The following is a 27,350-nucleotide window of genomic DNA, read 5'->3' as shown; positions in this document are numbered from 1 at the left end:
CGTTGTCAGCTCAGTGCAGTCCAGACCGCTGGCCGGTCATGTCAGGAGTCACAGAATTAACGCAGAATAGGATGAAACGCTTCAATGGAAAACTGCACAAGGAGAAAGAATAATACACAATAAATATTTTATGTACCAAGTGTATCTAAGTATATATATAATTATATATGTACCCTGAACGGAACGCTCCAAAAAAGCAGAGAAAAAGCCTTTTAAAAAATAACACAAAAGGTACAAACCAAATTGGAAAGGTATCTTATCTTTTTTTTTTCTCTTTTCGTCTAGGTTGGCCAAGTAGGTCGGACCGTCTCTCGTGTCATGTCTTCGTGTCTGTCGGAGTCGTCGGTACTCATTGTCCTCAGGAGTCAGGAGTCTGGACCTCGAGAGCAAGAAGCGGTGGCGTTTCATTCGAATGGACGATTCCCTCTCTCTCCTTGGTCAGCGATTGCGATGCGATGCAAGCCGCAGCCAATTTTTTTTCTTTTTTTTTTCTTTTGGCTGCGGGTTGCATGCCGACAAACTTGCCGATGTCAAGTTTGTTTTGTTTTTCCAAAAATGTACTCGCGTACCGTGACCAGTGGCTTACCTAGAGAACGAGAGAACAGGGCTTTTTCTTCCCTCTATTGCACGCTTTGCTCCACGCTCTCTCTCCGGTTCATCTCAACTTCCCTATGGCGTGCATCCTGTCCACGGTACGAGCGTCTGCCGCGTACGAACCAGTCGACAAGAATGATGGCTACAACAACGCCATACACGGCGGAGACGTAGTTCATCGCTGAAGGAGAACGGATGTTAGCCGGGATCTACGGACTCATGACATCCCGAACTACGAGTGGGAAAAACGTCGACACTTACTTGAAGCTTCAGCGGGCATAACCGAAGGGAACGAGTACATGACGGTCGTGAAAAGGGTCCAGGCCAGCACGACGTAGTTGCAGATCGTTCCTACCCAGCCCATCCAGAAGGGACCATGAGGGATGTTGTTGCGGCCACGGATCAAGAGGCAGATGATAGGGATGGAATAGGAGACGTACAGCAGCACGATACACGCGGTGACCATACTGTTGAACGCAGTCGAGGAGCCGAGGTACAGCAGGCCCAGCAGGCCGACGATAAAGCAGCTAACCGAGTGCGCAACCAGCGGCACGTCCAGGCTCGGCGTGATCTTCGACAGCCACTGGTGGCCTGGAATACCGCGGTCGCGGGCAAACGACCAGCAGAGACGTGATTGCCAGGTGTGCGAGGAGATCTGGCATCCAATACCCGTCACCAGGACCAGGCACTCCAGCACGATGGCACCGGCCTTGTTGCCCAGCGCCTGGTAGAAGAGCTCGAGGATGGGAACGCCGGTCGCGGTGTTGAGCAGGGGCTCCAGATCACGGATGGAAAAGAACATGGAGATACAGTAGAACCAGGCCGTGGTGAATCCGATGGCGACGGTGCCCATGATGGCAATCGGGATGCTCTTCTCGGGCCGGCCAACCTCCTCAGCCATGTGGGTGGCAGCGTCGAGGCAGGCGAAGACCCAGTTCGCGTTGATGAGACCGACGATGTACGCCATCCCGTCCGCCGACCAGCCGGTCGAGTTGACGAACGTCGCGAAGACGAACTTGGCATCGGAGTGGGTTGGGGCAGTAGCAGGCACCGTGATCAGGATCACCACGAACGAGATCAGCGAGGTGTACAGGGCCACGGTCGCGACCTTGGGCAGCACTTTGCCAACGCAGTTGAACAGGAATGCAAAGGTGTTGATCACCTGGTACGCAACCACGGTGTGCCAGGGCTGGGGGACGCTATTGTTCACAACAACACATGTTAGACCCAGGTTGAAATTGTCGGGATCTTAAAAGGGGGAGAGGGGGGATGGGATATCCTCAAGGATAGGGGCTCGAGTTGCATACAAATCAGGATGAGCAAGCTGATACATTCCCACACCGGCAGCACCAACACCCAGCGCGACACTGGCAGAGGTGAAGATGGCACCGGCCCAGGCGAACCAGCCCGTCAGATAGGACGCGAAGTTGGCGTACTTCCGGGGGGCAAGCTCATTGGCCCAGAAATACTGGCCTCCGGCGTTGGGCATGGCGCTGGCCAGCTCCGACAGGCTCACACCGACGCAGGTCGACATGATGGCCATCCAGGGGATGCCGTAGATGGTCAGAACCGTGCCACCGGAGTTGATACCGGTGATCAGAGACGCCGAGACACCGAACCAGGAGTTGGTCAGCGAGAAACCGACACCAAGCAGGGACAACACGGAGAAGTTGCGCTGCATGTCCTGGGTGTATCCCATCTCTGCCAACTTCATGGTATCTTCGTCAACGGCGGCCATCTCTCCATTGTCGGCCGGGACCGGCTTGGTCACCGGCTTCTCAGACTCTGGGCCTCCCATTTTGTACGGGAATCTTATCGGGCGCAGCGGGGTCACAAAAGACTTGTCTGGTTGGAGACGGCCGGGCAGATCAAGTCAAACGTCGGATCGGACAATCTATCGATACCCAAGGGGGGTTGGATGCCTGCCGAAATTCTGGGGGAACCCGGAGACTCAATGGCGCATATGGGCTCTCGGTAGCAACGAAGAGGGTTCCTATTCGACCGCTGGCAGGGCCTTTCGAGATCTTCCAGTTGCTGCGGTGGGCAGCTACGAGGGGGTCGAGGGTATTCCGGTATCCGCGCGCGGGCAATCACTGACTTCCAACCAGGTGCGGTATGGGCTTCCCAAGGGCCAACTACCACTTGATCACGGGCAAATTGTCACGCGATACAAAGAGATAGTATGCAACAACTCGATACAGGATGAACTGTTTTTTTCTGTTAAAGCCAAAACGCGTGATGATGATCGTGAAACAGCGACTGGGCTGCTCTCCGGTGCCACCAGAATGGTGACACTGACAGACAGGATGAAGATGAGGCAGTACAGGAAGGAAAGAGGGGGAGGGGGGAGGGGGAGGGGGGAAAGTATGGGGTATCTGGAAAGGAGATGAGCCTGGGGATGAGCAGAGGACGAGGGGCCGGATGCCTCTATTTGTACTGTACAACTTTTTTTTTCTTCTTGTACGCTGTGCCTGTCTCGACCGCACCCACGGCGGAACCAGATAGCGGATGGCTGCTCAGTATTTGCCAGAGTCGCCCTTGTAAGAGCCATGGACACCGGGACCCAGGGACCCGCCCGGGTCCAGTAAAGAATCGGCGCCGGCCCTTCGTCGCTGCATGGGAGACGGCAAGCCTCGATCGAACGACCACCTGCAAGACTCCACCACGCCGCTGAGCAGCCACTGACAGTTTTCAGCATGCAGCCTTAGCCGCATGGTCGGTGGCGCCGTCAGCATTAAGAGGTCTGGGAACCGCATCCAAGGGTGGGTATGCATGGCCGCTTCACAAGGGCCAGCAGAAGGGCCGCGGGGCCTATGACGATTGCTGACGGCATTATTGGAACCCTTTGAAAGTTTCTTGCGGGTAGGGTCGTTTCTCTTTTCACCTCCAGTATATACCGAGGGATCTTTGACAGCGAACTCCCATGCTGCAGGATGTCGTCAGATTCTCGATCCCGCGAGGGACCGATACGCCCTTATGCATGTCAAATCATGCCAAGATATCTCCCGGGAAAAACCTGCCCATACGATACCTCGGGCATGGCCTTGCAACCGCAGTGACCCCCTTGGGCTTGTGCACGCGGGGTCACCTCCAATCAGGTCTGTCAGGCCCGCGCTGCAAAACAGTAGAACCCATCGTCTCCCTGGCTCGCTCATCTCATTATTCTGTGCTGGTCGGCGAGTGGTTCGGCACTCCTGGTGGATCCGCACTGACGAATAGTGAGCGTGAATATCCGAGTCGTCGTCCCATCCGCGAATGATACAGAGAAGATGAGCAGGAGCCAAGCCGCTATGCTCGCCGTTTAGCAGGGGATTGACTTGGGTCCTGCGTGTCTCGTTTGGGCGATCCGCGCGCCAGTCGGTGGGTTCTCGCCTAGGTTCGGATTCCCCCATCCGGATACGCTCGCCGTGAACACTGATCAGGAAAAGCCTGCTGCCCGACCGACCGCTTTTTCATATTTGTGCTTCAACGATTATCCAGAGTATGAGTGTCCCGCCGCTAGCCAGCGCCCGCGGGAACCCGCTGTCTGGGGTATACATGACGGCTGATGGTGGCTGTTGACCGTTCGCGAGCTCTGTCCCGCGTGGCGTCGTGGTCCAGATCCTAGCCCATGTTTTACGGTGCCAGCGACGCCCTCACAACGTAGGTGGCTTTTGCAGAAATCCACGGTATATCAACGTCCCGGTGGTATGGAAGCTGCAAAGAATCGGCCTGTTGAATTGGGTTCTGACCGCTCGATTAAACTATCCAGTAAGCAATGCATTCGCATTCTTGGGAACCTCTTGGCGAATTTTGCAGAGAAAATCATCAGTCCTAGACTCAAAGAGTCGAAATAACTTTAATAACACAGGACATGACCCACTCTTGCTGAATATGTGTACTGCGTATAGAACCTTCCATCCTCTAAAGCTCTAGACTCCAAATTATTTGGTCCTGGGGAGCAAACTCAAAGATGGTAAGCGGACCGCACATCAGGTGTGTCCGTTCTTGGTCGACATCATTTGTCGTCCTGGCAGGCTGAAAGACGAAGGATATTCATGGTGTTGCTGATGCTGTGCATCGTGACACAGATGTCAGGTTGCACACAGGAATGTGATCTGGGGTTTGCATCCTGGGGAGCCAGGGCCCAGCTTCAACACGAAGACACGAAGGAACGTCAGCTCGACTTGGATTCAGTGTCAGCGCTCAGCTAAGCTACATGAGGGTCTTCTGGATCCCTATTTCTGAAGCGCTCGAGATGGGTTTGTGTGGTTGGATGCTGCAGGGGATGTCGAAGTGCCGTTGTCTTCGTGTGCCGTGCTCATCTCTAGCCGGGCCGGCGCCCGGGCTTGTCTAGGTACCGAACCGCCCGTAATCTCCTGGCTCCGTCTCATCCGAAGCATCACCCCGATCGACAACACCCCAACTTCGACATGACCTTGATAACACTCGTGTCAACGCACTACTCCATTCGGAGAACATACTCCGCATAGGGAGAGAAAATGCAGTTCCATGCCCGTCCGGGCCCAGTCCCAGCTAACTATCTTACCTCGAAGCGACACCGAAACAAGCAATCTTTTCCCCAGATTTCCCCCTAACAGGGATCAGCTGTCAAAGCTGTTCCGGCCAGATCCTGCGTTGCAGCTCTTGCAGCTCTCTGGTTGGGTGGAGATAACAGCGCAGGGATGGGGATCGAGATCACTGGCCCCTACTCAGTCAGTAGTGCGATGCCACCAATCATGCTGGATCAAGCGAGGCGTTGCATCTGAGCTCAGCCTGACGTCCAGCAGTGACACCAGACCTTGTTCCTGCAGGTACGCATACTGTACTGCTGTGTAGCACTACTCTGCTGATTAGTAGATAGGGTACTTTTAACGGAGTCGAACTGTCGAAGACTTAACTAGCCTTGCGGCAGACCATAGATAAGGGGTGCGCCTCCTTATCTGCGGAACGAGATACTGCATCAGCAGAGTACTTCCTATCTCCTGTCGATCAGAGCAGAGGAGAGCAGATCAGATCAGATCTTCCAGCTTCGGACGCTGGCCCGGAAGATGGAAATGGCATCCAGAGCTCTAACCGCAACCCACAGCCAAAGGAGCATATTTCTTTGTCTCCTTTCTTCCTTATCGCTGCGTCTATTTGCAGATAAGAAGCAGACAGAACATTTCACAGGAACTTTCTCGTCATATCATGCAGCCAGCAAGCGACTCGCAAGTCTACTCACCATATCACCTACAACCGGTCCCTCACCCACAAGCGAAAACAGAACCTGAGCCCGAGCCCTGTCTCAGTGAGTGTGATCGAACGGGCATCCCTCAAGCCTACCTATGCTTTGATAGTAGCTACCGAACCATCTGACCAGCTAGCCATTGTTATCATGTTCTATTCCAAGTGCCCGCAACAAGCGCTGCGAACTCAGAAAGAGGCCATTATTAGTTACGCGTGATACCTGAAAAGTCTCCGAATATGTCCGAGAGTCCGTACCTCCTGGCACGCGGATGCCACAGTACAACGAGATCTGCCAGGCCTTTAAAAGCCACCTCTTCAATCATATCATGAGGATAATAGTGGATTCCAACAGAGCATATGATGTAATGGGGTCAATTGATCAATTAACCAATATAGCAAGGAAGAAAGGCCAATTGGGATATTCTAACTAGCGCCTGCTAGCTTGTGCTTCCAGGATACTATTTAACTGTCTCTAAAAAGCCGCTACAGTAATGCTTCGGTCCGTCGGTTCATTCATGTATCATGGAGAGATTAATTAATTATATTATTTCATTTACAGCACTCGAGATTTGGGACATACAGTGCCAGGAAGGATTCAATCCCGATTTTCACTGTTCAATCCTTTATTGTTTACGCTATCTCATTCGGTTGGACCTAGCCACTGAACTACAGTCCACGTGAACCCGCTGCCGCCTAATACAATATAATACTGTATCAGACTCCCTGTCTATTTACTCTCCATATACCAAAGGTACATAACAACAAGCCGGGATAACGACAGGAAAACACCCGGATACAACAAAAAGCGAACACAAAACAGAGTACCTATATATAGCATCCCTCGTTATATGCTTACGAGGTCGCAGGGCTACGTTACACAGACATACACACATGGCTCGCCTGAACCAACCCCAACCCAGTCGAGCCCAGCCAAGCCGAGCTGTGAGCTCCGAGTCAGGGTACATGTGTATATATATATACTTACCTTATATACATATGTACAGTACATACAACACCGTCGATCAGCAAAGTATATAATATATTATTGCCCATCTTTTTTCAACTCATTCAAGGAGCAACAATAGCAATAGCAAGAACAACAAATGTCCTCCCAGACCCAGACCCATCCACCCCTCCCACCCCTCCCACCCCTCCTCACCAACTACACCAACAAAACCTGGCACCCATTCAACTGCCACTGCGGCGCGATCCGCTACCGCGTGTTCCTCCCGCCTCTCATCCCATCCCAACCGTCGTCAGAACCTGACCTTCTTCCTCTCCCAGAGGTGAAGCCAGTCCCAGTCATAAGCTGCACCTGCTCCATCTGCACCAGCAACGGCTACCTGAACGTGTACCCTCTGCGGTCGGAAGTCCGAATCCAACTCCGCCGCCAATATCAGGGAACCGAAGCCAAAGTTACCGAAACGGCGGAGAGAGACGAAGAGGAAGTCCACCCGGGCTCCTCGGCCCTCAGAAAACAGACAACGGGTCTCAAGCTAGGATCCTACATCTTCGGGGCAAAGAAAGCCCAGCATGTATTCTGTCTGCGGTGCGGGAGTAGTCTCTGGATCGAGCCGGTGGATGGGTATCGTGGGGAGGGGGAGTGGGATGTTGTTGCTGTCAATGTAAGTTACCTACCTAACCTAAATTTCCTGGTTTTTGGTTTGGTTTTATAGAATGGATGGAAGGGGATGATGTGGATGTGGGAAGCGTCAGGGCCATTTGAAAGAAAGGAATACTTTAACTAACTCGATTGCGACGATGACTAGGTTCGAATGATGAAAGATATAAAAGTGGAGGAATTGACGCTGAAACATGTGAATGGGAGAGAGTGGGAGCCGAAGTATGAGATCTGAGCTCATCAATAGTATCCGCTGCGTTTTGCGCTTCCGAAGGGTTGGGGGGCATATCGCTGACCAGCTTTGGGTTCGGTAAAAGAGTTAGAAACTGTAGTTCTACCAATTAGTTGTAACTACATAGTCTTTACAGAGATCTACCATCCGCTCTATATATGCAAAATTGACATAAGTAGCCACCTACGTACGTGTGGACGAAGGTACTTTCTAAACAAAAAGCGTAATCAAAAATCAATTAGAAAGCATGCTTGTCTATTGGAAGCAAGCAGGAACATGGAACATCTATTACTTTGCTCTTCCAACAATGAGACACTACCAAAATATATATGCAAACGCCGTCCGTCTATCAAAGCCCGATGTCAAAATGTCTAGGAATCGTAACGTTCATCACACAGAAAAGAACTCTATGTCACGGTATCGGTCGTCGACGGGCAATCGACAATCAATTCTAAACGCACGCAACAGAATTACTCTTCATCATCCGTGTCCGGAGGCCGAGGAGTGCCTGGCGGGGCGCTGAGCCACTCAAGGTGTCTCAATCTCCTCCGCGTTTCTCTCTCCTTCAGCTGAGCGCGGGTCAGCTTCTTCTTCTTCTTGGCCTTGAACTTGAGCTCGCCCGCATCTTCAGCGCCGGAGTTGGCAGCGGAGGGAGCAGCGCTGGAGACAGCAGAGCTTGCGACGGTGCTAGCGGGATTAGGAGTGGCTGTCTGGCTGTCCTCGAAGCGATCGAGAGAGACGGCATTGTTGGTCCTGCTCACCACACGGCCATCTGCAATGTGCAGCTGCTCCGGGCAGAGGGCACCGACGAATTCCTCGTTGTGGGAAATCATGACGACACCACCCTTGTAGTCACGGATGGCAACAGCCAGACCACCCAATGAGTCGCGGTCCAAGAAGTTGGTCGGCTCGTCGAGGACCAGCAAGTGAGGGTTGTTCCACATGGCACCGGCAAGGACAACCTTCACCTTCTGACCTCCAGAAAGACCGGAGATCTGGTTGTGGTTGGCGATCTCAGGGTCGAGACCAACATCCTCGAAGTGCTTGGCGATGACCTTGGGCTCGAGAACACGGTATCCCAGACCTTCGCGGGAAGCTTCGTGGTCGTCGAACTCCTGGACGAGTTTCTGGAATCCGAGCTCGAGCAGCGTCTCACGGGAGACCATGCTGTTGTGCTTTGGAAGCCAGCCAACCCATTTCACTTCGTATTGGAAGGACTTCTTGTATTTCTGTCTTCCCATGAGAGCTTCAATCTTACGAGGACCCTTTCCATCGCCCAGATCGATGGGCTTCTCCATCTGAGCTCTGTCTTCGTCCGTGAGAATTCTGGTCTGCTTCAGAAGGACCTCACGATCATCACCGTTGGCGTATCTCCACTGGAGGTACTGGTTTGGCGTCTTCTCCATGTGCATCTCAACGTGCTCCAGAGCGTGTTGCTTGATGTATCCAATACGCAGGTTGGGGTGCTTTTCAACCTTTCCGCTCTGGGGGATAAGTTCACCGGTGAGCAGCTTGATGAAGGTCGACTTTCCGGCACCGTTGCCACCAATGATGGCCGTTCGGGACGCCATTGAGAGTGTAATCGACGCATCGACCAACGAGGGCTTGGAGGCTCCTGGATAGGTGTACGAGACGTTGCTCATCCGGAGAATGGCTCGGGTCTGAGACTTGACTCCACTCAAAATACCTGGTGGAGGGAACTTGAACTGCACATTGGAAGCAGACAAGGTGTAGTAACTCTTGGCCTCGGGCTTGACCTTGACAAACCTATAGGCACTTGTCAGTCGTCGCCATCGTATGAAAAAAAAAGAAGGGTTACTTACTCAGCAAGGTTGCCCTTGTAGCAGACCAATTTCTTGTTTTCATAGTGGTAGATATCCGTGCAAACTTCGTCCAAGAAGCCAGAGTCGTGACTGACAATCAGACTGGTGATCTCGGTGTGCTTCTTCAGATACTCCTGGAGCCACTTCACGTTTGCGACGTCCAAGTGGTTGGTAGGTTCGTCAAGAAGCAGAACATCAGCCTTCTTGAGCATTGCGCGGGCCAGCGCCAGCTTCATCTTCCAACCACCAGAGAGAGAACCGACTTTCTGCTGCTGCCTGCCCTCCGGACCAGGAGTGAATCCGAACTCGGTGAGGACGTTAGAGATGTGCTCCGGTCCCGTGGCCGCAATCTCCGGATCCTTGGTGACATATTCGACGATGCTGAGATCTGCATCTTCACCCTGATTGTGCTCCACAAAACAGGTCCTCAGGACGTCTTGCGGTGGGAATCCTTCCAGTTTGCCGTCCGCAATACTGCGCATCAGGGTAGACTTTCCAGCACCGTTACGTCCACACAAGCCATACCTGTGACCCTTCAGGAGACGCAGGTTCGTATGGTTCAACAGAAGCATTCCTCCGTAGGCGAGAGAAAAGTCTGCGTTGACAATTTCGACCTCGTCGCTGTCCTCTTGAACCGGCTCGCCAAACTTCCGGCGGTCCTCCTCCAGGAAGAAGGCCTGGACTTCGGAGGAGACGGCGTCGTGTTTGTCGTCCTTCAGCAATCCGCGAAGGTACAGTCCGACGCAGCCGGGAATACGGTCGTGCATCCTGCAGTTAACATCTTCCCGGACCATCTCGGCAATGTACCTCTTGACCAGGTCGAAGAACGCAGCGTCAACCGGGTGAGTGAGGCCACCGTGCCCTGTGACCTTCGGCTCCAGCACCTTGAGGACATCCTCTGGAGTGGTCTTGGAGCTGGCAGCGTTGCTGTCGCTGTCACCCATGGCCTTCTCCATAACGCTCAAAGCACGCGTAGCCAGCTCTCGCACCTCCGGAAGCGACGCCCGATCCTTGACACCCTGTACACCAGGCTGAAGCTGTGGAAGGAACGTGCGGGCTTCAGTCGGGTCATGGACGAGTTTCGTCAGGTTCTCAACAACAACGACCGTCTGGCGGAGAACCTCTTGCGGAGTAGTGGGAGTGTTGAGAGATCGCTCAAGAAGAGGCGTGAGGAGTGCGAGAACAGGGGAGGTGACAATTGCGACGAAAGTAGTCTGCGACAGCGCGTGGATAGCCTTGTGAAGGTTATCCGAAGAAGGCTGCTCCATGGTCTTGATCAGAAGGGGAATCCGTGGAGCGACATCATCGTTGGACAGGAGAGTGGTCAGGGCGGTCATAGCCTTGCTGGCCTGCTTTGCGACCTCATTCTTCAGGTCATGCATGCCCGACTCGACAATTGGGATCAATTCCTTGAGAGTCTTTCCCATCGCCTCGCGCAGCAGATCCTTCAATCGCTCCTCCTCCTTGGTGCCAGAGCCCATCTGCGCCTTGTTCGCCATCTTCTCGATAAGAGCAAAGGCACCGACAACACCCTGCCATTTTCCGGTGCTCTTGCTCAGATATCGCTCGAGCGCCGGGAGAAGTGCGTTGACCAAAGACTCCGGCTTGAGACAGGCAAAGAGAGCGTCCACAGCGTACTGGGCCGCATCTCGCACCACCGCACCCTTATCAGCAAGGGCGTCCAAGGCCAGATCGAGAACTCCACCGTCCTGGATCAGAAAGACAACCTCGCTCAGCGGATGCTCCCGAGGAAAGCGCTCGAAGAGGGCGCCCAGGATAAGCATGGCACTTTCCCGCTTGGCTCCATTCTTCTTGTCCGCGGCGGCTTTCCTGATGTCCGGCAGGATGTTGTAGCTCTGGAGGCCTCGGAAACCAACGGACTGGATCAGAAGATTCGTGAGGGCATAGGAAGCGTCAAGAGACTGCTGCGACGTCTGTGCCGTGAAGATGGTGTTCATAAGCGACGAGACCTCCTCGTTGGTTGGAGGCACCGAGGACGGAGTCTTCGATACCGCGGTAGGCATGGCGGGCGACTCTGACGGGGAAGTCTGGTGTGGCATGTTCCTCAAAGAGAATGATAATAGAGACTATGGTGGGATTTATATATGACGAAAACTCCAACGAGGGGTAATCGACTTCTCGCCTCCGACGAGAGACACGGGATGACCGGAACGAACAGACACGAATCTATTGCAAAAAAAGACGGGTATAAACAAAAATCAGGGAAGGAACAAGGAAAACACGAAGGCACAGAGGCCTATAACCCCAAAGGGATGATGAAAGAAGGGGGGGGGGGGGAAGGGTATCGAGGACGAGAGCGTGTGGCCCAACGCTGGATTATATTTTTTTTCTATCTTAGCGCCACAGGCAGGCCCTATCTCGGCCTCAGGCGCCAAGGCTGGCGGCTGCTGACCAATCCAGCGGCCGCGTGTGGAACGTGACCCGCGGACGACATGTGGCGTCCCGCTGGATGAGCCGATCGATAAGCAGATAACGTATCCTGCCGATCCATCCTGTATCGGATACCTTCTCATGTAGCTGCAAATGCATGTCTTTGTCTTACAGCAGAGTCACTTGCCATGGTTCTGCTAACGATGTCCAAGCCCAATTCGTACCTCCTACACAATTAACTCTCGCTCCGCCATTTAAATTGTTCTATCACTCAAGTCTATAGTCTCTGGAATACATATATATATATACACACATCATATGAAGGATGGAGAGGGTGCAACATGTGGACCCAATAACTCGCGTTGCGGCTGTCAAGAAACAGAAGTGAGAAGAAGAAATGGAGTACGTGACATCATTATGCCATCGCTATCCTAATTGGTTAGTACGGCACTGAAATGTTGTTTCAATTTAGAAACCTGTCGAGGAACGCATGTTAGTCTACTATCGGAAGAGGTCTGGCGCACGAAGGAGAGGTAACTCACCCTTTTCCGTGTTGCCTTCGCCCATGCTCTTGTTGCTGCTGCTTCCACTCTGGATCGCGCCCAGGATGCCGTCCATGTAGGGGGCACCACTCCATTTCTGGTGAGTTAGGACGTCCACGCCCAGCTCCTTTTCGCGGGACTGGATCAGCTTGACGTAGGCAAGCATGCCCTCGTCCTTGAAGGCACGGGAGAGCTCCGTTGTCATAGTCGCGTTGGAGTGGAGGCCGGCAAGGGAGATGAGTTGGAGGACGAAGCTATATTGTTTGTCAGTTTAAACCCGGATGGCCTGTGGATCAGGATATACTGTGCTGGATCGACTCACCCATGTTTAGCAAGATCCCAGACGAACGACTTGAGAGACGCCTCGTCGAAGCCCTGGCCCATCCAGTTGAACGACGGGCTGAGGTTGTAGACCAGCTTCTTGCCGGGGAATTTCTCTCGCACATCTCCCGCCAGCTTGGCGGCCTTGGCAACGTTGGGGTCTCCAGTCTCAACCCACAGGAGATCGGCGTACGGAGCGAACTCCTTTGCCCTCTTCGTAGCGGCGGGGAAGCCTGCGCGGTAGTGGTAGTATCCTTCACGGGTGCGGGGAATGTCACACGACCAGAAAACGGGAGTCTTGGTGTAGTCATTTGCAAGCTCTCGGCGACGCGAGAGCGACAGGTCAGGGTTCTCTTGAACCTTTGCCTTGTATGCGTCTCGTGCGCTCTGCGGAGCGCCTTCGGCCTTGAGGTGCTCATCAACAGCTGGATGGAGCCATTAGTCAACGTCAACCACACATGCAAGAAGAAACATACCTTCGTCAAAGGTGACGAGCTTGTGTCTCTTAACCCAGTCCAATTCGTATGCGTCAATCTCCGCTGCAGCGGCACCTTCGCGCTCCATCGCCTGGAGGGTTTCGGCGAGAGGCTCACCCGGCTCCGTCACTCCGAGGATGAACTCGTGATCGCGGACGTCAATGGCACTGCTCAACAGCTTTCCGCTCTCAGAGTCGGTCCTTGCAATGACAAGGTTCTCTACCCCCATCATATCCCATTGGAACCGAGTAGCCACAAGTCTGTTGATGTGCTCACCGACAGGGACAAGGACCTTGCCAGCAAGATGACCGCATTTCTTTCCACCGTGGAGTTGATCTTCAAAGTGTACCGCTGCCGCTCCATTCTCCGCAAAGAGCTTGGCCAGTTTGAGAACCGCCGACAGGCCACCGTGCCTGCGTGGGGTCAGCAAGTGTCAGTGTACGGAGTAGAGTCCGACATACCCAGTGTCACCATCTGCGATGATTGGTCTCATATAGTCAATGTACGGGGTCGATTTACGCTGCTCAGGGGTCATCTTCCGTCTGGCGTCCCAATGCTTGCGATCGTGCATCTGTTGGGCCTTAAATAGTCTCTGAACCTGGTTTGGCACAGTGTTGTATGGGTAGTCACCAAAATCCGGGGAGACTTCATTGGTGGTCGTCAACAGGGACGAGCAAGCCCATCCCGACACATACAAAACTTCCTGGTTCGGGGCCTGCTGCGTCATCTGCACGGGGTCAATGGCACCCACTTTTAGACGTTAGTTGAGCTGTTTGTGCGATCATTTTATTGCACATGGAGCGCTCACTCGTGTGTACCGGTTTCCCCTCCGCTGCCCTTTCATTGAGTAAATTGAAGAGTTTCCGCGCCATAATGGAGCTTGGGTAGGTCTGCTGGAGAGACCCACGCTTGCTCACGACGTCCGCCGCGGAGTACGGGCGCTTGATGCCCTCGAACCGCGGAGTCTTCCACCATGCCTCCACATCCTTCACCTGCTGCTCGAAGAGGGCATCCTCAGCTTCGCCAGTCTTTTCAGCCGTCGACAGTAACTGATATGAGTCCGAGGGAAGGGTGGTAGAGACTGGAGGTTCAACTGGACGGAGAGGTGACGACATCCGAGGATAACCGCAGGCGAACGTCCGGAGAGGGGTGGTGCGGGACGGTCGCCCTACGACAGGCGCAGCAGAAATGCGTCGAGGAATACGACGAGACACGGAGCGAAACATGATATGTGCAGGTATACAGCAGTTGTCGCCCCAGAGTTGTGTTGAGACTTGAGAACGAGAGCGGAGGGCGTGGTAAGAACTGCGAGAAGTGTTTCTGCCGCCCACTTCACCTCCAGGACAAGAAGCGTTAGCTCGGTGATGACCAACGCCACTCTCGCAGACTAGGAGCCTCACCCAAATACCCGAACTTCGACGCAGATTCGACGACAGAAACAGCCGGAATCGGAGGTTTGTCTGTTTGTCTCTGGCAGTGATCTGGACTCGGCTAGAGCTGGTTGCGAGCGGAGAGCGAACCGTCGGTTAAGATGAGGCGCCTGAGAGAGGGCCTCGCACGAGGCGTCAGGCACGCAACAACCGATCAACCACGGCAGGACGAACGGATCACAGCGTCAGAGCGTCAGAAAATGTTATCTCTCAGCGATTATCGGGGGTAAATAGCCGATGGTGCAGCGTTGACGCTGTCGTACGCCTGTCCTCGGCGATCTGTACGGGTAAACAGCTGCAGCCGCTCTCCTCCCCGACCTTCCCTCGGCTCATGCACCAACCACGGTCAATCGGCCCAAGGCGCTCTCTTAGGCTGATCATCTTGCATATTTTCTATCGTTCGTAGAAAAGCTGACCTTCTTGATCTCTTGTGAACCACCTGTTCTCGTGCGCACCCCGTCTTCTTGACTCCTGCTGTTCTCCGGATCCGTTACCCGCTCCCTTCTCCATACGCCCCCAGTCTTGTCCCCCAGGTTACCCCGCAGATTCCCCCAGACAATGGCGATGACAGCGAGAACAACCCGCCACGCCTTGAAGCTGGCCCAGGTACGTCTGCTTGCCGTTGATGCATTTTGGATACCTATCCTACTGTATTTTTCTCATTGGAATATTGTCAATTGACCTCTTCCAGGCTTCTTCGCGCCCATTGGCTGTTTACTCCCGCCAGTACTCGACTGCAGAGCCCGACCTGAAGACCACGCTCAAGGAGGTCATTCCCGCAAAACGCGAGCTGCTGAAACAGGTCAAGGAGCGTGGCGACGAGGTCATTGGGGATGTCAAGATCTCCAATGTCATCGGAGGAATGCGTGGCCTCAAGGCCATGGTCTGGGAAGGCTCCGTCCTGGACCCCGAGGAGGGCATCCGCTTCCACGGCAGGACCATCAAGGACTGCCAGAAGGAGCTCCCTAAGGGAACCTCTGGAACTGAGATGCTCCCAGAGGCCATGTTCTGGCTGCTGTTGACGGGCAAGGTTCCCTCGACCGCCCAGGTTCGGGCCTTCTCGCGCGAGTTGGCCGAGAAGTCTCACCTCCCGCAGCACATTCTGAACCTGATCAAGTCCTTCCCTAAGGACATGCACCCCATGACCCAGCTCGCCGTCGCGGTGGGTGCTTTGAACACGGAGTCCGTGTTTGCCAAGGCCTATGAGAAGGGTCTCAACAAGGCTGATTACTGGGAGCCTACTTTCGAAGACAGCATTTCGCTGCTCGCAAAGATTCCTCGTGTTGCTGCTCTCGTCTTCCGCCCTGATGAGATCGACACTGTTGGCACGCAGGCTCTGGACGCCAGCCAGGACTGGTCCTACAACTTCGCAGAGCTGCTTGGCAAGGGCGGTAAGGAGAATCAGGACTTCCACGACCTGCTGAGACTGTACCTCGCCCTACACGGAGACCACGAGGGCGGTAACGTCTCTGCCCACACCACCCACCTGGTTGGCAGCGCTCTCAGCGACCCCTTCCTCAGCTACAGCGCCGGTCTGCTGGGTCTTGCTGGTCCTCTGCACGGTCTCGCCGCGCAGGAGGTCCTTCGCTGGATCCTTGCCATGCAGGAGAAGATCGGAACCAAGTTCACCGACCAGGATGTCAGAGACTACCTCTGGGCCACTCTGAAGTCTGGCCGTGTCGTTCCTGGATATGGACACGGTGTGCTGCGCAAGCCTGACCCTCGCTTCCAGGCCCTCATGGACTTCGCGGCCACGCGACCAGACGTGCTGGCCAACCCTGTCTTCCAGCTGGTCAAGAAGAACTCTGAGATTGCTCCTGCTGTTCTGACTGAGCACGGAAAGGTATGATGACGCCGCACAACTCTCTCTATTCGAATATTCGCTAACCACGTCGAACAGACCAAGAACCCTCACCCGAACGTCGACGCCGCATCCGGTGTTCTCTTCTACCACTACGGCTTCCAGAAGCCTCTTTACTACACCGTGACCTTCGGTGTCAGCCGTGCCATCGGTCCACTGGTGCAGCTGATCTGGGACCGCGCTCTGGGTCTGCCAATCGAGCGGCCGAAGAGCATCAACCTGCAAGGGTTGCTCGGTTCGAAATAAAATGGGATGATGATGATTTAACGCAAGGCGCATGTTGAAACTTGTTTTCTGATACCTTATTTGTTGGATGTCTTTAGATGCCAGTTGATGTACGATGAAACGTTTTAAATTCTACCAGTCCTGTTCATTGCCATGACACGTGATCCTAGCATGTAGACTAACATGACCATGCAGTTGATCGGATGTGTGGGGGGTCGGGGTAAACCGACCAACCCCTGCTTGGGCAGGTGTTCCTGTATAGCGATTAGACATAGACCATACATACCACGATAGATTTAGACAATTAGACACTGGGATCGCCTCCATCAGTAATTGTTCCTCGACATAAGAGCGTAAATCACCAAAACTTTTGTTACCAAGCCATCTACCCTGCCGCTTTTACTACCTATCTTATCTTCTGATCTGAACCCAGTTAAGGTCTGTTGCCTAGCTATCACAATGTCTAACTACCTTCCGATGACTTCTGGACTACCGTGCCTCGAGCACAAAGTAGCAATCCCCGAACCCTTTTTGCAGGGAACCTTGCGCAATGGGATTGAGGGTTAGGTTATATTTACCTACAATATGGCCGCTGACTGGTGCCCGGACAACAACGGTACCGCGGGATATGATCATAAAGTTACTGCTGAGCTCCATGATGCCGTAAACACTCACTCCTTCACCGACGCTGGATTCCCCAACATTTCTCAATGCATAATTCTCTCTCTCCTTTGCCTTTTCGATATGTAAGACATCATATCACCTTTCTACTAAATTACATGAATCTACAACCGAACGTCTTTATCTTGTCAATTGTTTACTAACTAAATGGGCTATCATCCACTGTAGATGGATTCGGATTTCTGTGTTCCTGTGTTAGAAGGTATCGGGGCTCTAGATAATATGTTTACCAACTGTCCCGGCTCACTCCCACGCTACTGAAAGTTACAGTACTTTTGTTGAACCCTCCTGAACCCAGTATTTGCTAATATGGAAGGTAAAGTCTGCGCTCTCAATCTATCAATCTAACTGCCTTATATCTATCATTCTGCTTGGGTGACAAAGAATCTAAATTACTAGTTGCCTAATTAGGTAATTCTGAACGAGAAGAACAAGTCCATTGCCCCATAAATCCGGCCCCCATATTCCCCGGATATTTTACCCTTATTGAGTGCTGGGAATTAAATTATAATAACAGGCATTTTTTCCCCTTTGGGATGCTAACAGCGCGTTCCAATTGGTTAGATCAAAATAGAATTTGACTGTCTGAAATAGGTCTGCAATGGCTGTAATGTTCGGCTGACATTTCTGCATGCTGTTATCCCCACAAGTAGCACACTTTACGGAACATTTTCTGCATCGTTTCTTATTAAAACTGCGTCTGACTCAGCACCATGGTCACCAGGGGTCTGTGGAATTTGCGTGCTGACGGTGCGTAGCAAGCCCCTTGTCTGTTTATTGCGCTGAGCACATATTAATTCTAGGAAAATGGCATCGCGTTTGGCGCCGCTACTTGGGACGAATTAGTTTTCTGGCACTGAAGCTACATTTCAAAGGATTCAAGCTGATTCAAGAAAAAAGCGAGAGAAACTGAAGAATGGGATCCGATTCCTTTCCCGACTCCGCTTTTTTGTGCAAGCCTACATTACGTCTAACTATATCGATCTAGATGCTGGGCTCTTATAACGATCTCCTGCTGGACGACGGGACACGTCGATGGAATATCAGGGAGCTCTCAACTTTTCCGAATTGACCTGGCTGGCCGGTATTCACGAAGCGTCCGATTTATCTATTGAATCTCTACTTCAGAACAGGAGCAGGCTGCTGCTTCATCATCATCATCATTAAAGCTTTAGCTCAACAGACGAACAGCAGCAGGCTGAGGAGTCAGTTATCTCTGGAGCATTAGAAATTCAACTTTGGCGCACCCACGCCCCTTGATAAACTTCAACATCGACTGCTCAGCGACTTTGTTTTTGTATGGAAATTCTCTGTCGATGATCCTACAATATGGCACTATCTTTCGCCGTTATTCAGAACACTTGCTGTTACCTTCCTGCGTCTTACGGCCTGGGATCTTGAAGTATCGGTTGACGGTCATGCTGAGCTCCCGATGGACTTTTATGTCGGTTCTACGGTGGGAAAGTCCCGAAACACATATTTATTGGTTCCATGGATTCCTCGTTGTCTTGTGCGGAGAACTTGATGACAGGGAACCTTCTGTGACTGCGGCTATTCAGCACATTTTGTAATCCTGATCTCACTACGCCACGTCGATTTTGTTGAACTTTCTTCCTCCCAGCTTGCTTATGCTCCGCAGTTCTCCCGCTCGTTGTAAACACATCAGCAGTGCAATGCTCGCCCGGTTTCCGCGTCCTGACCGATGTTCTATCCTCCTCCTGCTGGAAGAGATCCTTGGCCCATAGAGAGTGGTGGGGGCATTAAAGGTCTTTATCTCTTGAAATCTTCGACATGGCGCTCAAGAACATGGGACCTAAGGACATTGTCTCAGTCTGCCAAGCTTCTTTCGCTGTTGAGGAATGGTACTATTCATCAACGACGACGACGACTACTCCCCAGTTCGGAGCTCTTAAAGTGCGAGGTTTCGAATCTTCGCCTTCGTGCTGCGGTAAAAGGGATGATGATGGGTTGGATGTGGATGGTGTCCGCTGTCGTTTGTGTCGTACGTGGCGACATTCTAAATGCATAGGTCTGCATCATACACATACACATACACCACTTGATCGTCATCAATAGTGCTTATGCTCTGGTTGCGAGGAGAAAAAATCCTGCTCGACACTTGAACCTGGCGGGATTGACCGAACGACGGGGCCGGGTAATGGCTCCAGCATGTCACGTCAACGTCGCGGGTTGTCCTAAAATCCTCCAATTTCAACTCTTTTCATATCCACGATGGCGGGGCTAAATACACAATACGTTTTGGCGGTGTTTTTGCAGGTCTTGCGTATGGACTGGAAGATGGTCTTGGTTGAGTTCATATACGTTGGAAACTACCTACATAACTAGTTAGGGCATATAGAGACTCCTGGCTACTTTTCATGTTGGGGTCCTATTAACATAAACGAACGATTTATCTGAGCGTTATGCAGATTCGGTCTATCCTGACTGTCTCAGATGATGCTTTATGAGCCGGCCGAAACTTCGAACCAAACGTAGTAGAGACAATATCCGTCGAGGACTTAAATCCGTACATACCAGTTTTGATGATTGATGCTCAAGACGGATTCCCGCACAGGTCAGCTTGGTCCTAAGAATAGAAAGAAAGCTCAGACTCTCTTTCCCCGCTGCTGTATCACTTGACCTTTTCATAGATCGATTAAATCCGTTTCCAGATATCCCGATATTCGTAGTGGCTCTACATAATCGCTTTCATCGAAAGGAATTGCGCCGTGATGCCACAAACATCACCTTCACCTCGTTCAACGAGCAGGCGGAGCATCATGCTGAACCATATACCGCAACATCCAGTCGATGGTCACCGCATCATTTCGCGCATGGTAACTATTTCGCGGTGGTGGCTGTGGACCTGGAGGGTACCGAGAAACAAGACAGCTCACAGGTGGGCCTTTCTGATACTCGTAGAACGTGAAGTTCACACCGAGAACGACGACTCCCCAACAGCGACCAGACTCCGTATTTAATGATGCTCTAGAGCACTTGAAAGCTGCATCATACACGACTTGCGATCTTTTTCGCTTCCACAGATGACAAATGCGTGGTCCACGATGACACCACCTCTGTCGTCTGGAAGTCCGCGTCGAATGCGGAGGATCATGGAGTCGCCGTGTTTTTCGTTGTTATTGTTATTGTTATCGTTATCTTGATCTTGGTTCAGTCGCTCCGAAGCAACGATGAAACCATTGTCCGGTGGGAAGTAATAGTTGAGAATACCCGACGCCATCGCCTTAACAGCGTCTCCGTGTATGGAGTCGTCATTCTCCGCGAAACGGACCAATCCGTCAAGGATGGGGAGGGAGATGTAGGTCGCCATAATTTCGCTGTTTTCACACACACACCAGCGATGTTTTGCACAGACAAAGAGAAACGTTGTCTGCGAGTTCCGTAGCTTTTATTTCTCGTCGCACCATTTATATAATCTAGGTGCTGGATTTAGCAGACAAGTCATTTCGATTTTGTTAGCGCTGACCACCCTTTCCTCGATGGCGCCGGCGGCAAGACAAGAAGACGTGATAACTGGCGTTCTGGTTGATCGGCGGCCATACTCCGCGATTGATGACGCAGGAAGCGCCTGTACCCCCTCAAAGATATGTATCATCTGTTAAAAGGTACGATTTGTGGACACTTTATGTGAGCGTGTCTATCCACACGTCTGAATAAAGCATTTACTTTATTCTTATCCTGTCACTTTGGTATCTGTCCTCGCCTTGATTGACAGTACATCTGTCTACTTAATTCATAAGTCCGAAGGTCTCAAAGTTCATTCTTGACGGGAGCTAAAGATCCCGGATAGTAGGAGAAAAAATGTCAGAGAAGGAAATTGGCCTTGTCCACGACGGAGTTAGGGCGAGCTAGCTCGTGATGTATCTAGATACAGGCGTCTCAAGACAGGCTTTTAGGGAGACTCGGTATGGCTAAGCTATAACAGTAACACCGCATCAACCCTGATCACATGCAGTAGCGCGTGCACCCTGATCCTTGAAAACGTCGTCCCTGACTTTTTCCACCATGAGATCGCAATCATGCATCCCGACAAGGCTCACAGAAACTCCGTTATGTCCCTCTTCTCCTTCTTGGACATGCCGCACTTCTTCAAGCAGCTCTCAATGCCCAGCACCACGTTTGGCGGCAGCATGTCCCTGAATGTCTCGATGTCCTCACCGTTGATGTGAGTCAGCCCGCCCAGCGTCGCGCTGACAATGTCCGGACGCAGGTTGAAGAACGTCTGTGCCGTCTGCTGCACGCCTGGGTCGACGTTGTTGAATCCCGCCACGAACACCGCATCCTCGCAGTCGGGGTTGAACTCGGTGTGCATGGCGCCCTGCGGGAATATCGTCATCTGGAACCTGGACAGCAGGCTCTCCCGCGCAGAGACACCGTTCTCCACCAGGAAGTTTGTGACCAGACGACCCTGCACGATCACGTTGATCTCCGTTGCTCGGTTGTGCACGTGCGGCGAGTTAAGCCCGCAGGGGGATATGAAGCCCAGCGTCATGCTCACGCCGTTACCAATCAGAGCGGGGAAGGTGTCGGACGTGGCGGCGACGGTACGGCCGCCCCTACCCATGACGATGGACGCGTTGGGCGGGTTGTTGAAGTCAAAGATGAAGTCTCCAGGCTGGTTGAGGAGGTTCACGCGGTCCCTCTGTGTCGGCGCCAGCTCGAGTGCGTTGATCAGGCTCATGTCCCCCGAGCGCGGGTTGGCCGGTACGATAGTAGGTAGGGGAATGTCGATTCCATCGGCCGAGCCGTCCTCATTCTTCGACTTGGAGTCGGCCGCGGGGGCGGCGAAAACGCTGCAGGCGAGGAGAAGGGTGGAGAGGATCTGTGTGAAATGCATTTCCGTGGTGGTCAATGATTAAAGCTATAGTTGGGTATCTGATACAAGGGTAGGTATATATAAAGACCTCTCCAGGCGCTCGAAGCTGCTTGTTGAGATGATGCTGATTTTGATATCAGTGCGGACAAACGTTGAGCTTTATATCTGGCATGACGGGCCGTACCTGCCCCAGGTTTACATGTGCTGTGCAATTAAATCAGGGAAAAAGCGAATATGATCGGTGGAAAGGATGACAGAGTAACAGAAGTTGTGGACGCATCGATAGTTACATATGGGGGACTGCATAACAATGAGGGGAAGCTCATCCTTGTAATTGGAAGCCGCCTGCTTACTGTGCTGCTTACGGCCTTGGTGCGTAAGCAGAAAATATCTAAGCCGCTGGACAGTACCACTGTGTGTAACGGGAGAGGATATTCACATTGTTCTATCGGTATTCTTCGCCGGATCTTAGAGCGCTCATTAAGTGGCTTGGATCATTGGCTGCTTATATAACTTCAACTACTGCATCTCAGAACCTTTTCTGTGCTTCTGGTGTCCGCCGTATCGACGTGGATCGATACATCAGTGGTGATTGCTTTATTCGGATTGCTCGTGGCAAGATCGTTCCTTGCTGCTTAGTACGCTGCCTATTCGACCTCCGGTTCCCTCCTTCCAAGTATCGAATGGGAAGAATAAATCAACCTTCTTCATTGGAAAGCTATCCTGGAAGGACAGGGAAATGCGCGAGGTTTTGCGGAAGGAGTTACCGCAGAAGGGCAGAGGGAATGAGACGTCAGATTCTCATCTACATGGTATACGCGCAATGAACAGAAACATACTAGCTTCGGATCCCACCTCACTAGGACAATCCCAGATCTAGCAGTCCGGTGTCTTTAAAACTCACAGAAAGCCAATATCACAATTTAAAACAGAGCCAAAAAGCAGACCGTAGTTGAATATGATAAGTACGAACGGTTATAGTCTCCGAAGATCCGCGGCGTTCCCGTGAACTTTACGGCCATAATATAATAATGACCAGGTAGGCTGTGCAGAAGTGGACGCCTTGCTAGTTATAGTATCCTATAGCTGTAGGCGCAACTAAACTAGCCCTAAGAATGAATCAATCATTTATTTTCGTTGAATTCGCCATCATGGTCTCGTCTATTGAGCTAATAATCCCCGAAGGAGACGGAAGCACTTCTACATATCTTGAATTCTTGGACCAAGTCTCTTACATATCGTCAACATTGGAAGATCAATTTGTAGACTGCGTAGTTGTGGTGGCTGAGTCTGGTCTGGCAGACACGAGTGAGGTTATAGCCAGGCAACGGGCCCTAGCCCTAGCCCTGAGCCCTACATAAGCCCTAGGCTAGTCTCGTCGGCCGGGCCGACCAGTCCACTACCTCTGACATATTATCCGCGCTACTCCGTAACATTCCCTTGGGGAACGGTATTTATTAGGTTATCCAGATTACAGAAATGAGGTATAAATAGATGAGACGACTCAATTGAAGTAGAATAGCAAGGGAACAGTGTTGAATGTACAGTAGCGATCTCCGCCGGCTACCTACCTAGGCACCTAAGACTCTGAAAATTATCCTACAGATCGATCCTACCCACAAAACACAGCCTACAGGTAGTTATAGGGATTTTATTTATACCCTGAAAGGGAAAGAAAACAGAAGTGTTTTCCAGAAAAAAAATACTTATGCTTAAAGACCTAGATGAAAGTAACGGTCTTCCTTTAGATATATAGGTTGATTAAAACTGGTAGAGAGTTTGCAGTTCTTTCTACATGATAGCATGTGTTCGCACTCTGCAGGGTTAAGTAATTAGCTTTGGCTAATCAGCATATACACGCACACACACCCTCTTCACATCTCTCTCCTCCCTAGAAGGATACTCTGAGCAGTCAACATGTGTCAAAGTAAGGACTAATCAGTGTGTGACATGATAGCAGGGGAGGAAAAGCAATATGGACACTAAACATTAACATGTTGCAACTGAAGCAGCATAATGGCACTGGATGACATGCCGACTCTTAATTCGCTAAAACAGTAGGGCCTGCCAAATGGTTGTTCTTATGATCCAACACTAGCAGCTGGGAATAATCGTTTTCAAAGACAGCGCGCCACAGCTTTGGCTCTGAATGCTCTGTGATGATGTGAGATTATTGGAATCAAGGATGTAAAAACCAAGCATGGAGCAAGACTACATACCACTGCCTGGCAAAGTGGTTGCACAGTCGATTATTATCCAATCCTCAAGCATACCAGCTTTGATCCATGAATAATATCGGCCTCCCTCAATAAATCGATTGCAATGTTCAGTAACTCGATTGTGGTCCCTGAGTAACTCAATCCCCCATCTTTTCTGTGGGATCCAGAAGTCAACTGGGCCATCACCCTTCCGGGACCATTCGCTCGAGATTGGCACACCTCGACCTACTACAGTGTTGAATGCCCTGTAGAACTCGTCCTGATACTGGGCCTCCAAGGGTCGAAGTTTTGCTGCAGTTGACAATTTGCCTTCCATACAATGCCTAAGGTTCTTTGAGGAGAAGTGCTCAAGGACCGTCTTACACAAGCTTTGAATTGTAGGGAATGCCTCATCTGGGAACTTCATTGGCCTCTTGCCAATCAGGTACTCAATATACCTAGAATAAGTCAGAATAAAACAATAAAAGCCATATTCGAGATGACCTTACTTTTCATGTAAGCGTGATGGCAGAACACCAACACTATGCAGCTGTTCAGTGTCCTCCTTCAGCAGGACTCGATGGATCCAGCCATTTTCATAACAGCGCCTGATGCCTTCAACTGACTGGTCAAACAGTATATATCCATCTTCTAGCACACTGCTCAGAGTGTTTGCAGTTTCAACTGTAAATTCTTCTCTTTTAGGAGAAGATCGGGAGACAGCAGTTCCCTTGAGGCCGTTGAAGACTTCATTATCATCTGCCAAGGCTTGAATCACACAGTCCTCTGTTATCGTAGGAGTAACACCATGTTTTACCTCAGAGCGGTACACCTAAGAAAGCCAGAGTTAGTCACACTAAAACAGAGTGAGAAAATTTGATTATCAAGCAATTCCCTTTTTCTCTCCAGGATGAGGAGAGTCCAGCAAGCCAGTAGCGTCGCCTTCTGTCTCATACAGTCAGGCACAAGAAGATGGGACTTATGTAATTGTCAGGATGCAAGTGCCCCTCACAACATGTTCATAGGAAGAATGTTACGTACCTTGAAAAGATAGGATATTATCGAATTCACAGCCCCAGGATGGCCATTCGTGAGATCGTATATATAGTTCTGAGCATCTTTGTTAATAGTGTACTTCTCGACAAGTCGACATGAACATAATTTCGCCACAACCACTTCAAACTCGTCTTTGGTATAGAATAGCCCTATTGGTGGTGAACCTTCCTCAGCTGATGGAGTTAACGACATGCGTTGTGCGGGGCTCAAGTCTGCTGGCGTTGTATGATCTGTCTTGTTATATGGCAGGCCTGTTGATGGGCTGCCATATGAGCAGAAAAGACATAGTTTTATCCTATACTCAATCCCACCCTGAACACTTTTCACAATGTGGTTCCATAATGCAGTATCTCCATATGTACCCTGTGCTTCATCCAAAATGATCACATTTCCGTCGGCGAAAAAAATCTTCTACCTTTTCTACATTTGGGTATCTGCATCTAAGGACCTGAGCAAAATTCACCCAAGGACCCTCATAATCAAGCTCATCAAGGTTTTGTTCCCACACCGGAAGTCGAAATACTGCCCTTCCATTCCGGCGATAATAGTCCCTCAATAGAAGTGAGAGTACCGACTTTCCACTTGCTGGTGTGCCGCGTATGTGAACGACATTTTCTGAATCAAGGATTTCTGCAAGTTGTGACACTGTGGCATCTCGAGTGCATATGTTTGGGTGTTGGCTGAGTTCTGGCGAATTCAGCGCTGGCATCAGTATTAGCTATGGCCATGATATAATGGTTTAAGATGTGGGATCTTGCCTCGGATAGAAGTAGACTGTACTTGTGGTCGTATAATAATGATATCAATATCTGGATCGTGAGATTGAGGGAAGTCGGACGAAATCTGTCGGCGCGGATGTAGATATACAAGATTATCCTTGGTAAAATCATCTTTGACTGCGCTGATAGGGCTGTAGAGATCAAGCTTCCAGTGAGCAACTTTGCACTCCCTGTCCATTTCCCAAATCTTCTTTTTGACATGATCAATAGTGTCAACATTGAGGGTACAATCTATGGAGAACGGTCTCTGAAGATCGTCGGAGAAAGCACACCACAACGTGCGCTGAGATAGTTGAGCCATCGTTGGAGAGGTTGGGTTTCGGCGAAAAACCCAGGAGAAAAGATTCCCTGCCATCATGGAGTACGAGGAACAGCAGTCGTGATGCCACAAATGAGAAAGGTTCAGGTTGTTGCTCTGTTGTTGCGATAGAACGAAGGAAGGCACCTTCTTCCGTAAGATCACATGACGGGATCAATGACATTAGGTGAGGTCACATAAACCTGCCAACGCTATCAATATCTGGATAGTTGGACTGAGGAAAATGCGAAAAATCCAGATATCATGCATTTCCGGCTCGTAACTAGCCTTGGGTGACCCTGGGGAAGGCTTCCAAGTATAATGTTGAATGGAATGACAGGAGGAAAAGAAGTAAGTATCCAGTCGGGCGCTATGGTTCGCCTGGGAATGGCAGCTCGCCGCTAGCCTAGGTGGCCCTGGGACGGCCTTCTCCTTTCGTCAGATATAAGGGCGCAGGCGATCCGGGGAGAGGCTTCCACCTACCACTGCGCTCTGTTCCTGACGCGGAGTCGTCAAATAGATTGGTTAGTCGTCGAACTGGAAAAGCGGCGAGCCGGGCGAGGGGTTGTTATCACGTGAGGGGAAGGTGAGTCAAAAGCGGAGTTGACTTGCTGCCGTCTTCGGCGTTGCTTCTCCCGACTCTATTGTTGACGCAAACCATGACAAGAGGTTGAGCCAGAGGAGCTCGTATTTTTGTCATTTCTGCCATCTTGCCTCTATTGGATGAGTTTTGGCTTTGCCTTTTGTACAATTAACGATTCTTGCCCGCCATGTACT

At 51.4% G+C, this 27,350-nt stretch overlaps 7 protein-coding genes across 7 annotated transcripts; 2 read left to right on the top strand and 5 right to left on the bottom strand.

Annotated features, from left to right (window-relative positions):
* Positions 1 to 620: 620 nt before the first annotated feature.
* Positions 621 to 2,392, bottom strand: VTN00DRAFT_8850 (uncharacterized protein; the record flags this gene model as incomplete). Its single annotated transcript, XM_069435745.1, has 3 exons — positions 621 to 775; positions 856 to 1,793; positions 1,902 to 2,392. The coding sequence occupies 3 exons, from the start codon at positions 2,390 to 2,392 to the stop codon at positions 621 to 623; spliced, it is 1,584 nt and encodes a 527-aa protein (XP_069285660.1).
* A 4,513-nt stretch (positions 2,393 to 6,905) lies between these two features.
* On the top strand, positions 6,906 to 7,550 carry VTN00DRAFT_8849 (uncharacterized protein; the record flags this gene model as incomplete). The annotated part of the gene is made up of 2 exons (XM_069435743.1): positions 6,906 to 7,427; positions 7,479 to 7,550. The coding sequence occupies 2 exons, from the start codon at positions 6,906 to 6,908 to the stop codon at positions 7,548 to 7,550; spliced, it is 594 nt and encodes a 197-aa protein (XP_069285659.1).
* A 575-nt stretch (positions 7,551 to 8,125) lies between these two features.
* Positions 8,126 to 11,502, bottom strand: VTN00DRAFT_8848 (uncharacterized protein; the record flags this gene model as incomplete). Its single annotated transcript, XM_069435742.1, has 2 exons — positions 8,126 to 9,422; positions 9,479 to 11,502. 2 exons carry the CDS (start codon positions 11,500 to 11,502, stop codon positions 8,126 to 8,128), a joined length of 3,321 nt encoding a protein of 1,106 aa, XP_069285658.1.
* An 868-nt stretch (positions 11,503 to 12,370) lies between these two features.
* VTN00DRAFT_8847 (uncharacterized protein) lies at positions 12,371 to 14,434 on the bottom strand (the record flags this gene model as incomplete). Its single annotated transcript, XM_069435741.1, has 5 exons — positions 12,371 to 12,665; positions 12,734 to 13,157; positions 13,209 to 13,621; positions 13,670 to 13,958; positions 14,017 to 14,434. 5 exons carry the CDS (start codon positions 14,432 to 14,434, stop codon positions 12,371 to 12,373), a joined length of 1,839 nt encoding a protein of 612 aa, XP_069285657.1.
* Positions 14,435 to 15,196: 762 nt separating this feature from the next.
* VTN00DRAFT_8846 (uncharacterized protein) lies at positions 15,197 to 16,745 on the top strand (the record flags this gene model as incomplete). Its single annotated transcript, XM_069435740.1, has 3 exons — positions 15,197 to 15,244; positions 15,330 to 16,481; positions 16,539 to 16,745. 3 exons carry the CDS (start codon positions 15,197 to 15,199, stop codon positions 16,743 to 16,745), a joined length of 1,407 nt encoding a protein of 468 aa, XP_069285656.1.
* Positions 16,746 to 20,382: 3,637 nt separating this feature from the next.
* Positions 20,383 to 20,736, bottom strand: VTN00DRAFT_8845 (uncharacterized protein; the record flags this gene model as incomplete). Its single annotated transcript, XM_069435739.1, has 1 exon — positions 20,383 to 20,736. The coding sequence occupies one exon, from the start codon at positions 20,734 to 20,736 to the stop codon at positions 20,383 to 20,385; it is 354 nt and encodes a 117-aa protein (XP_069285655.1).
* A 726-nt stretch (positions 20,737 to 21,462) lies between these two features.
* Positions 21,463 to 22,263, bottom strand: VTN00DRAFT_8844 (uncharacterized protein; the record flags this gene model as incomplete). Its single annotated transcript, XM_069435738.1, has 1 exon — positions 21,463 to 22,263. One exon carries the CDS (start codon positions 22,261 to 22,263, stop codon positions 21,463 to 21,465), a length of 801 nt encoding a protein of 266 aa, XP_069285654.1.
* Positions 22,264 to 27,350: the final 5,087 nt, after the last annotated feature.

This window comes from Thermoascus crustaceus (assembly GCF_041956765.1).
Source record: "Thermoascus crustaceus strain CBS 181.67 unplaced genomic scaffold VTN00scaffold_6, whole genome shotgun sequence".
Taxonomy (NCBI): Eukaryota; Fungi; Ascomycota; class Eurotiomycetes; order Eurotiales; family Thermoascaceae; genus Thermoascus; species Thermoascus crustaceus.
Note: the sequence above shows the minus strand (reverse complement) of the source record. Positions and strands in the feature narration are given on the sequence as shown.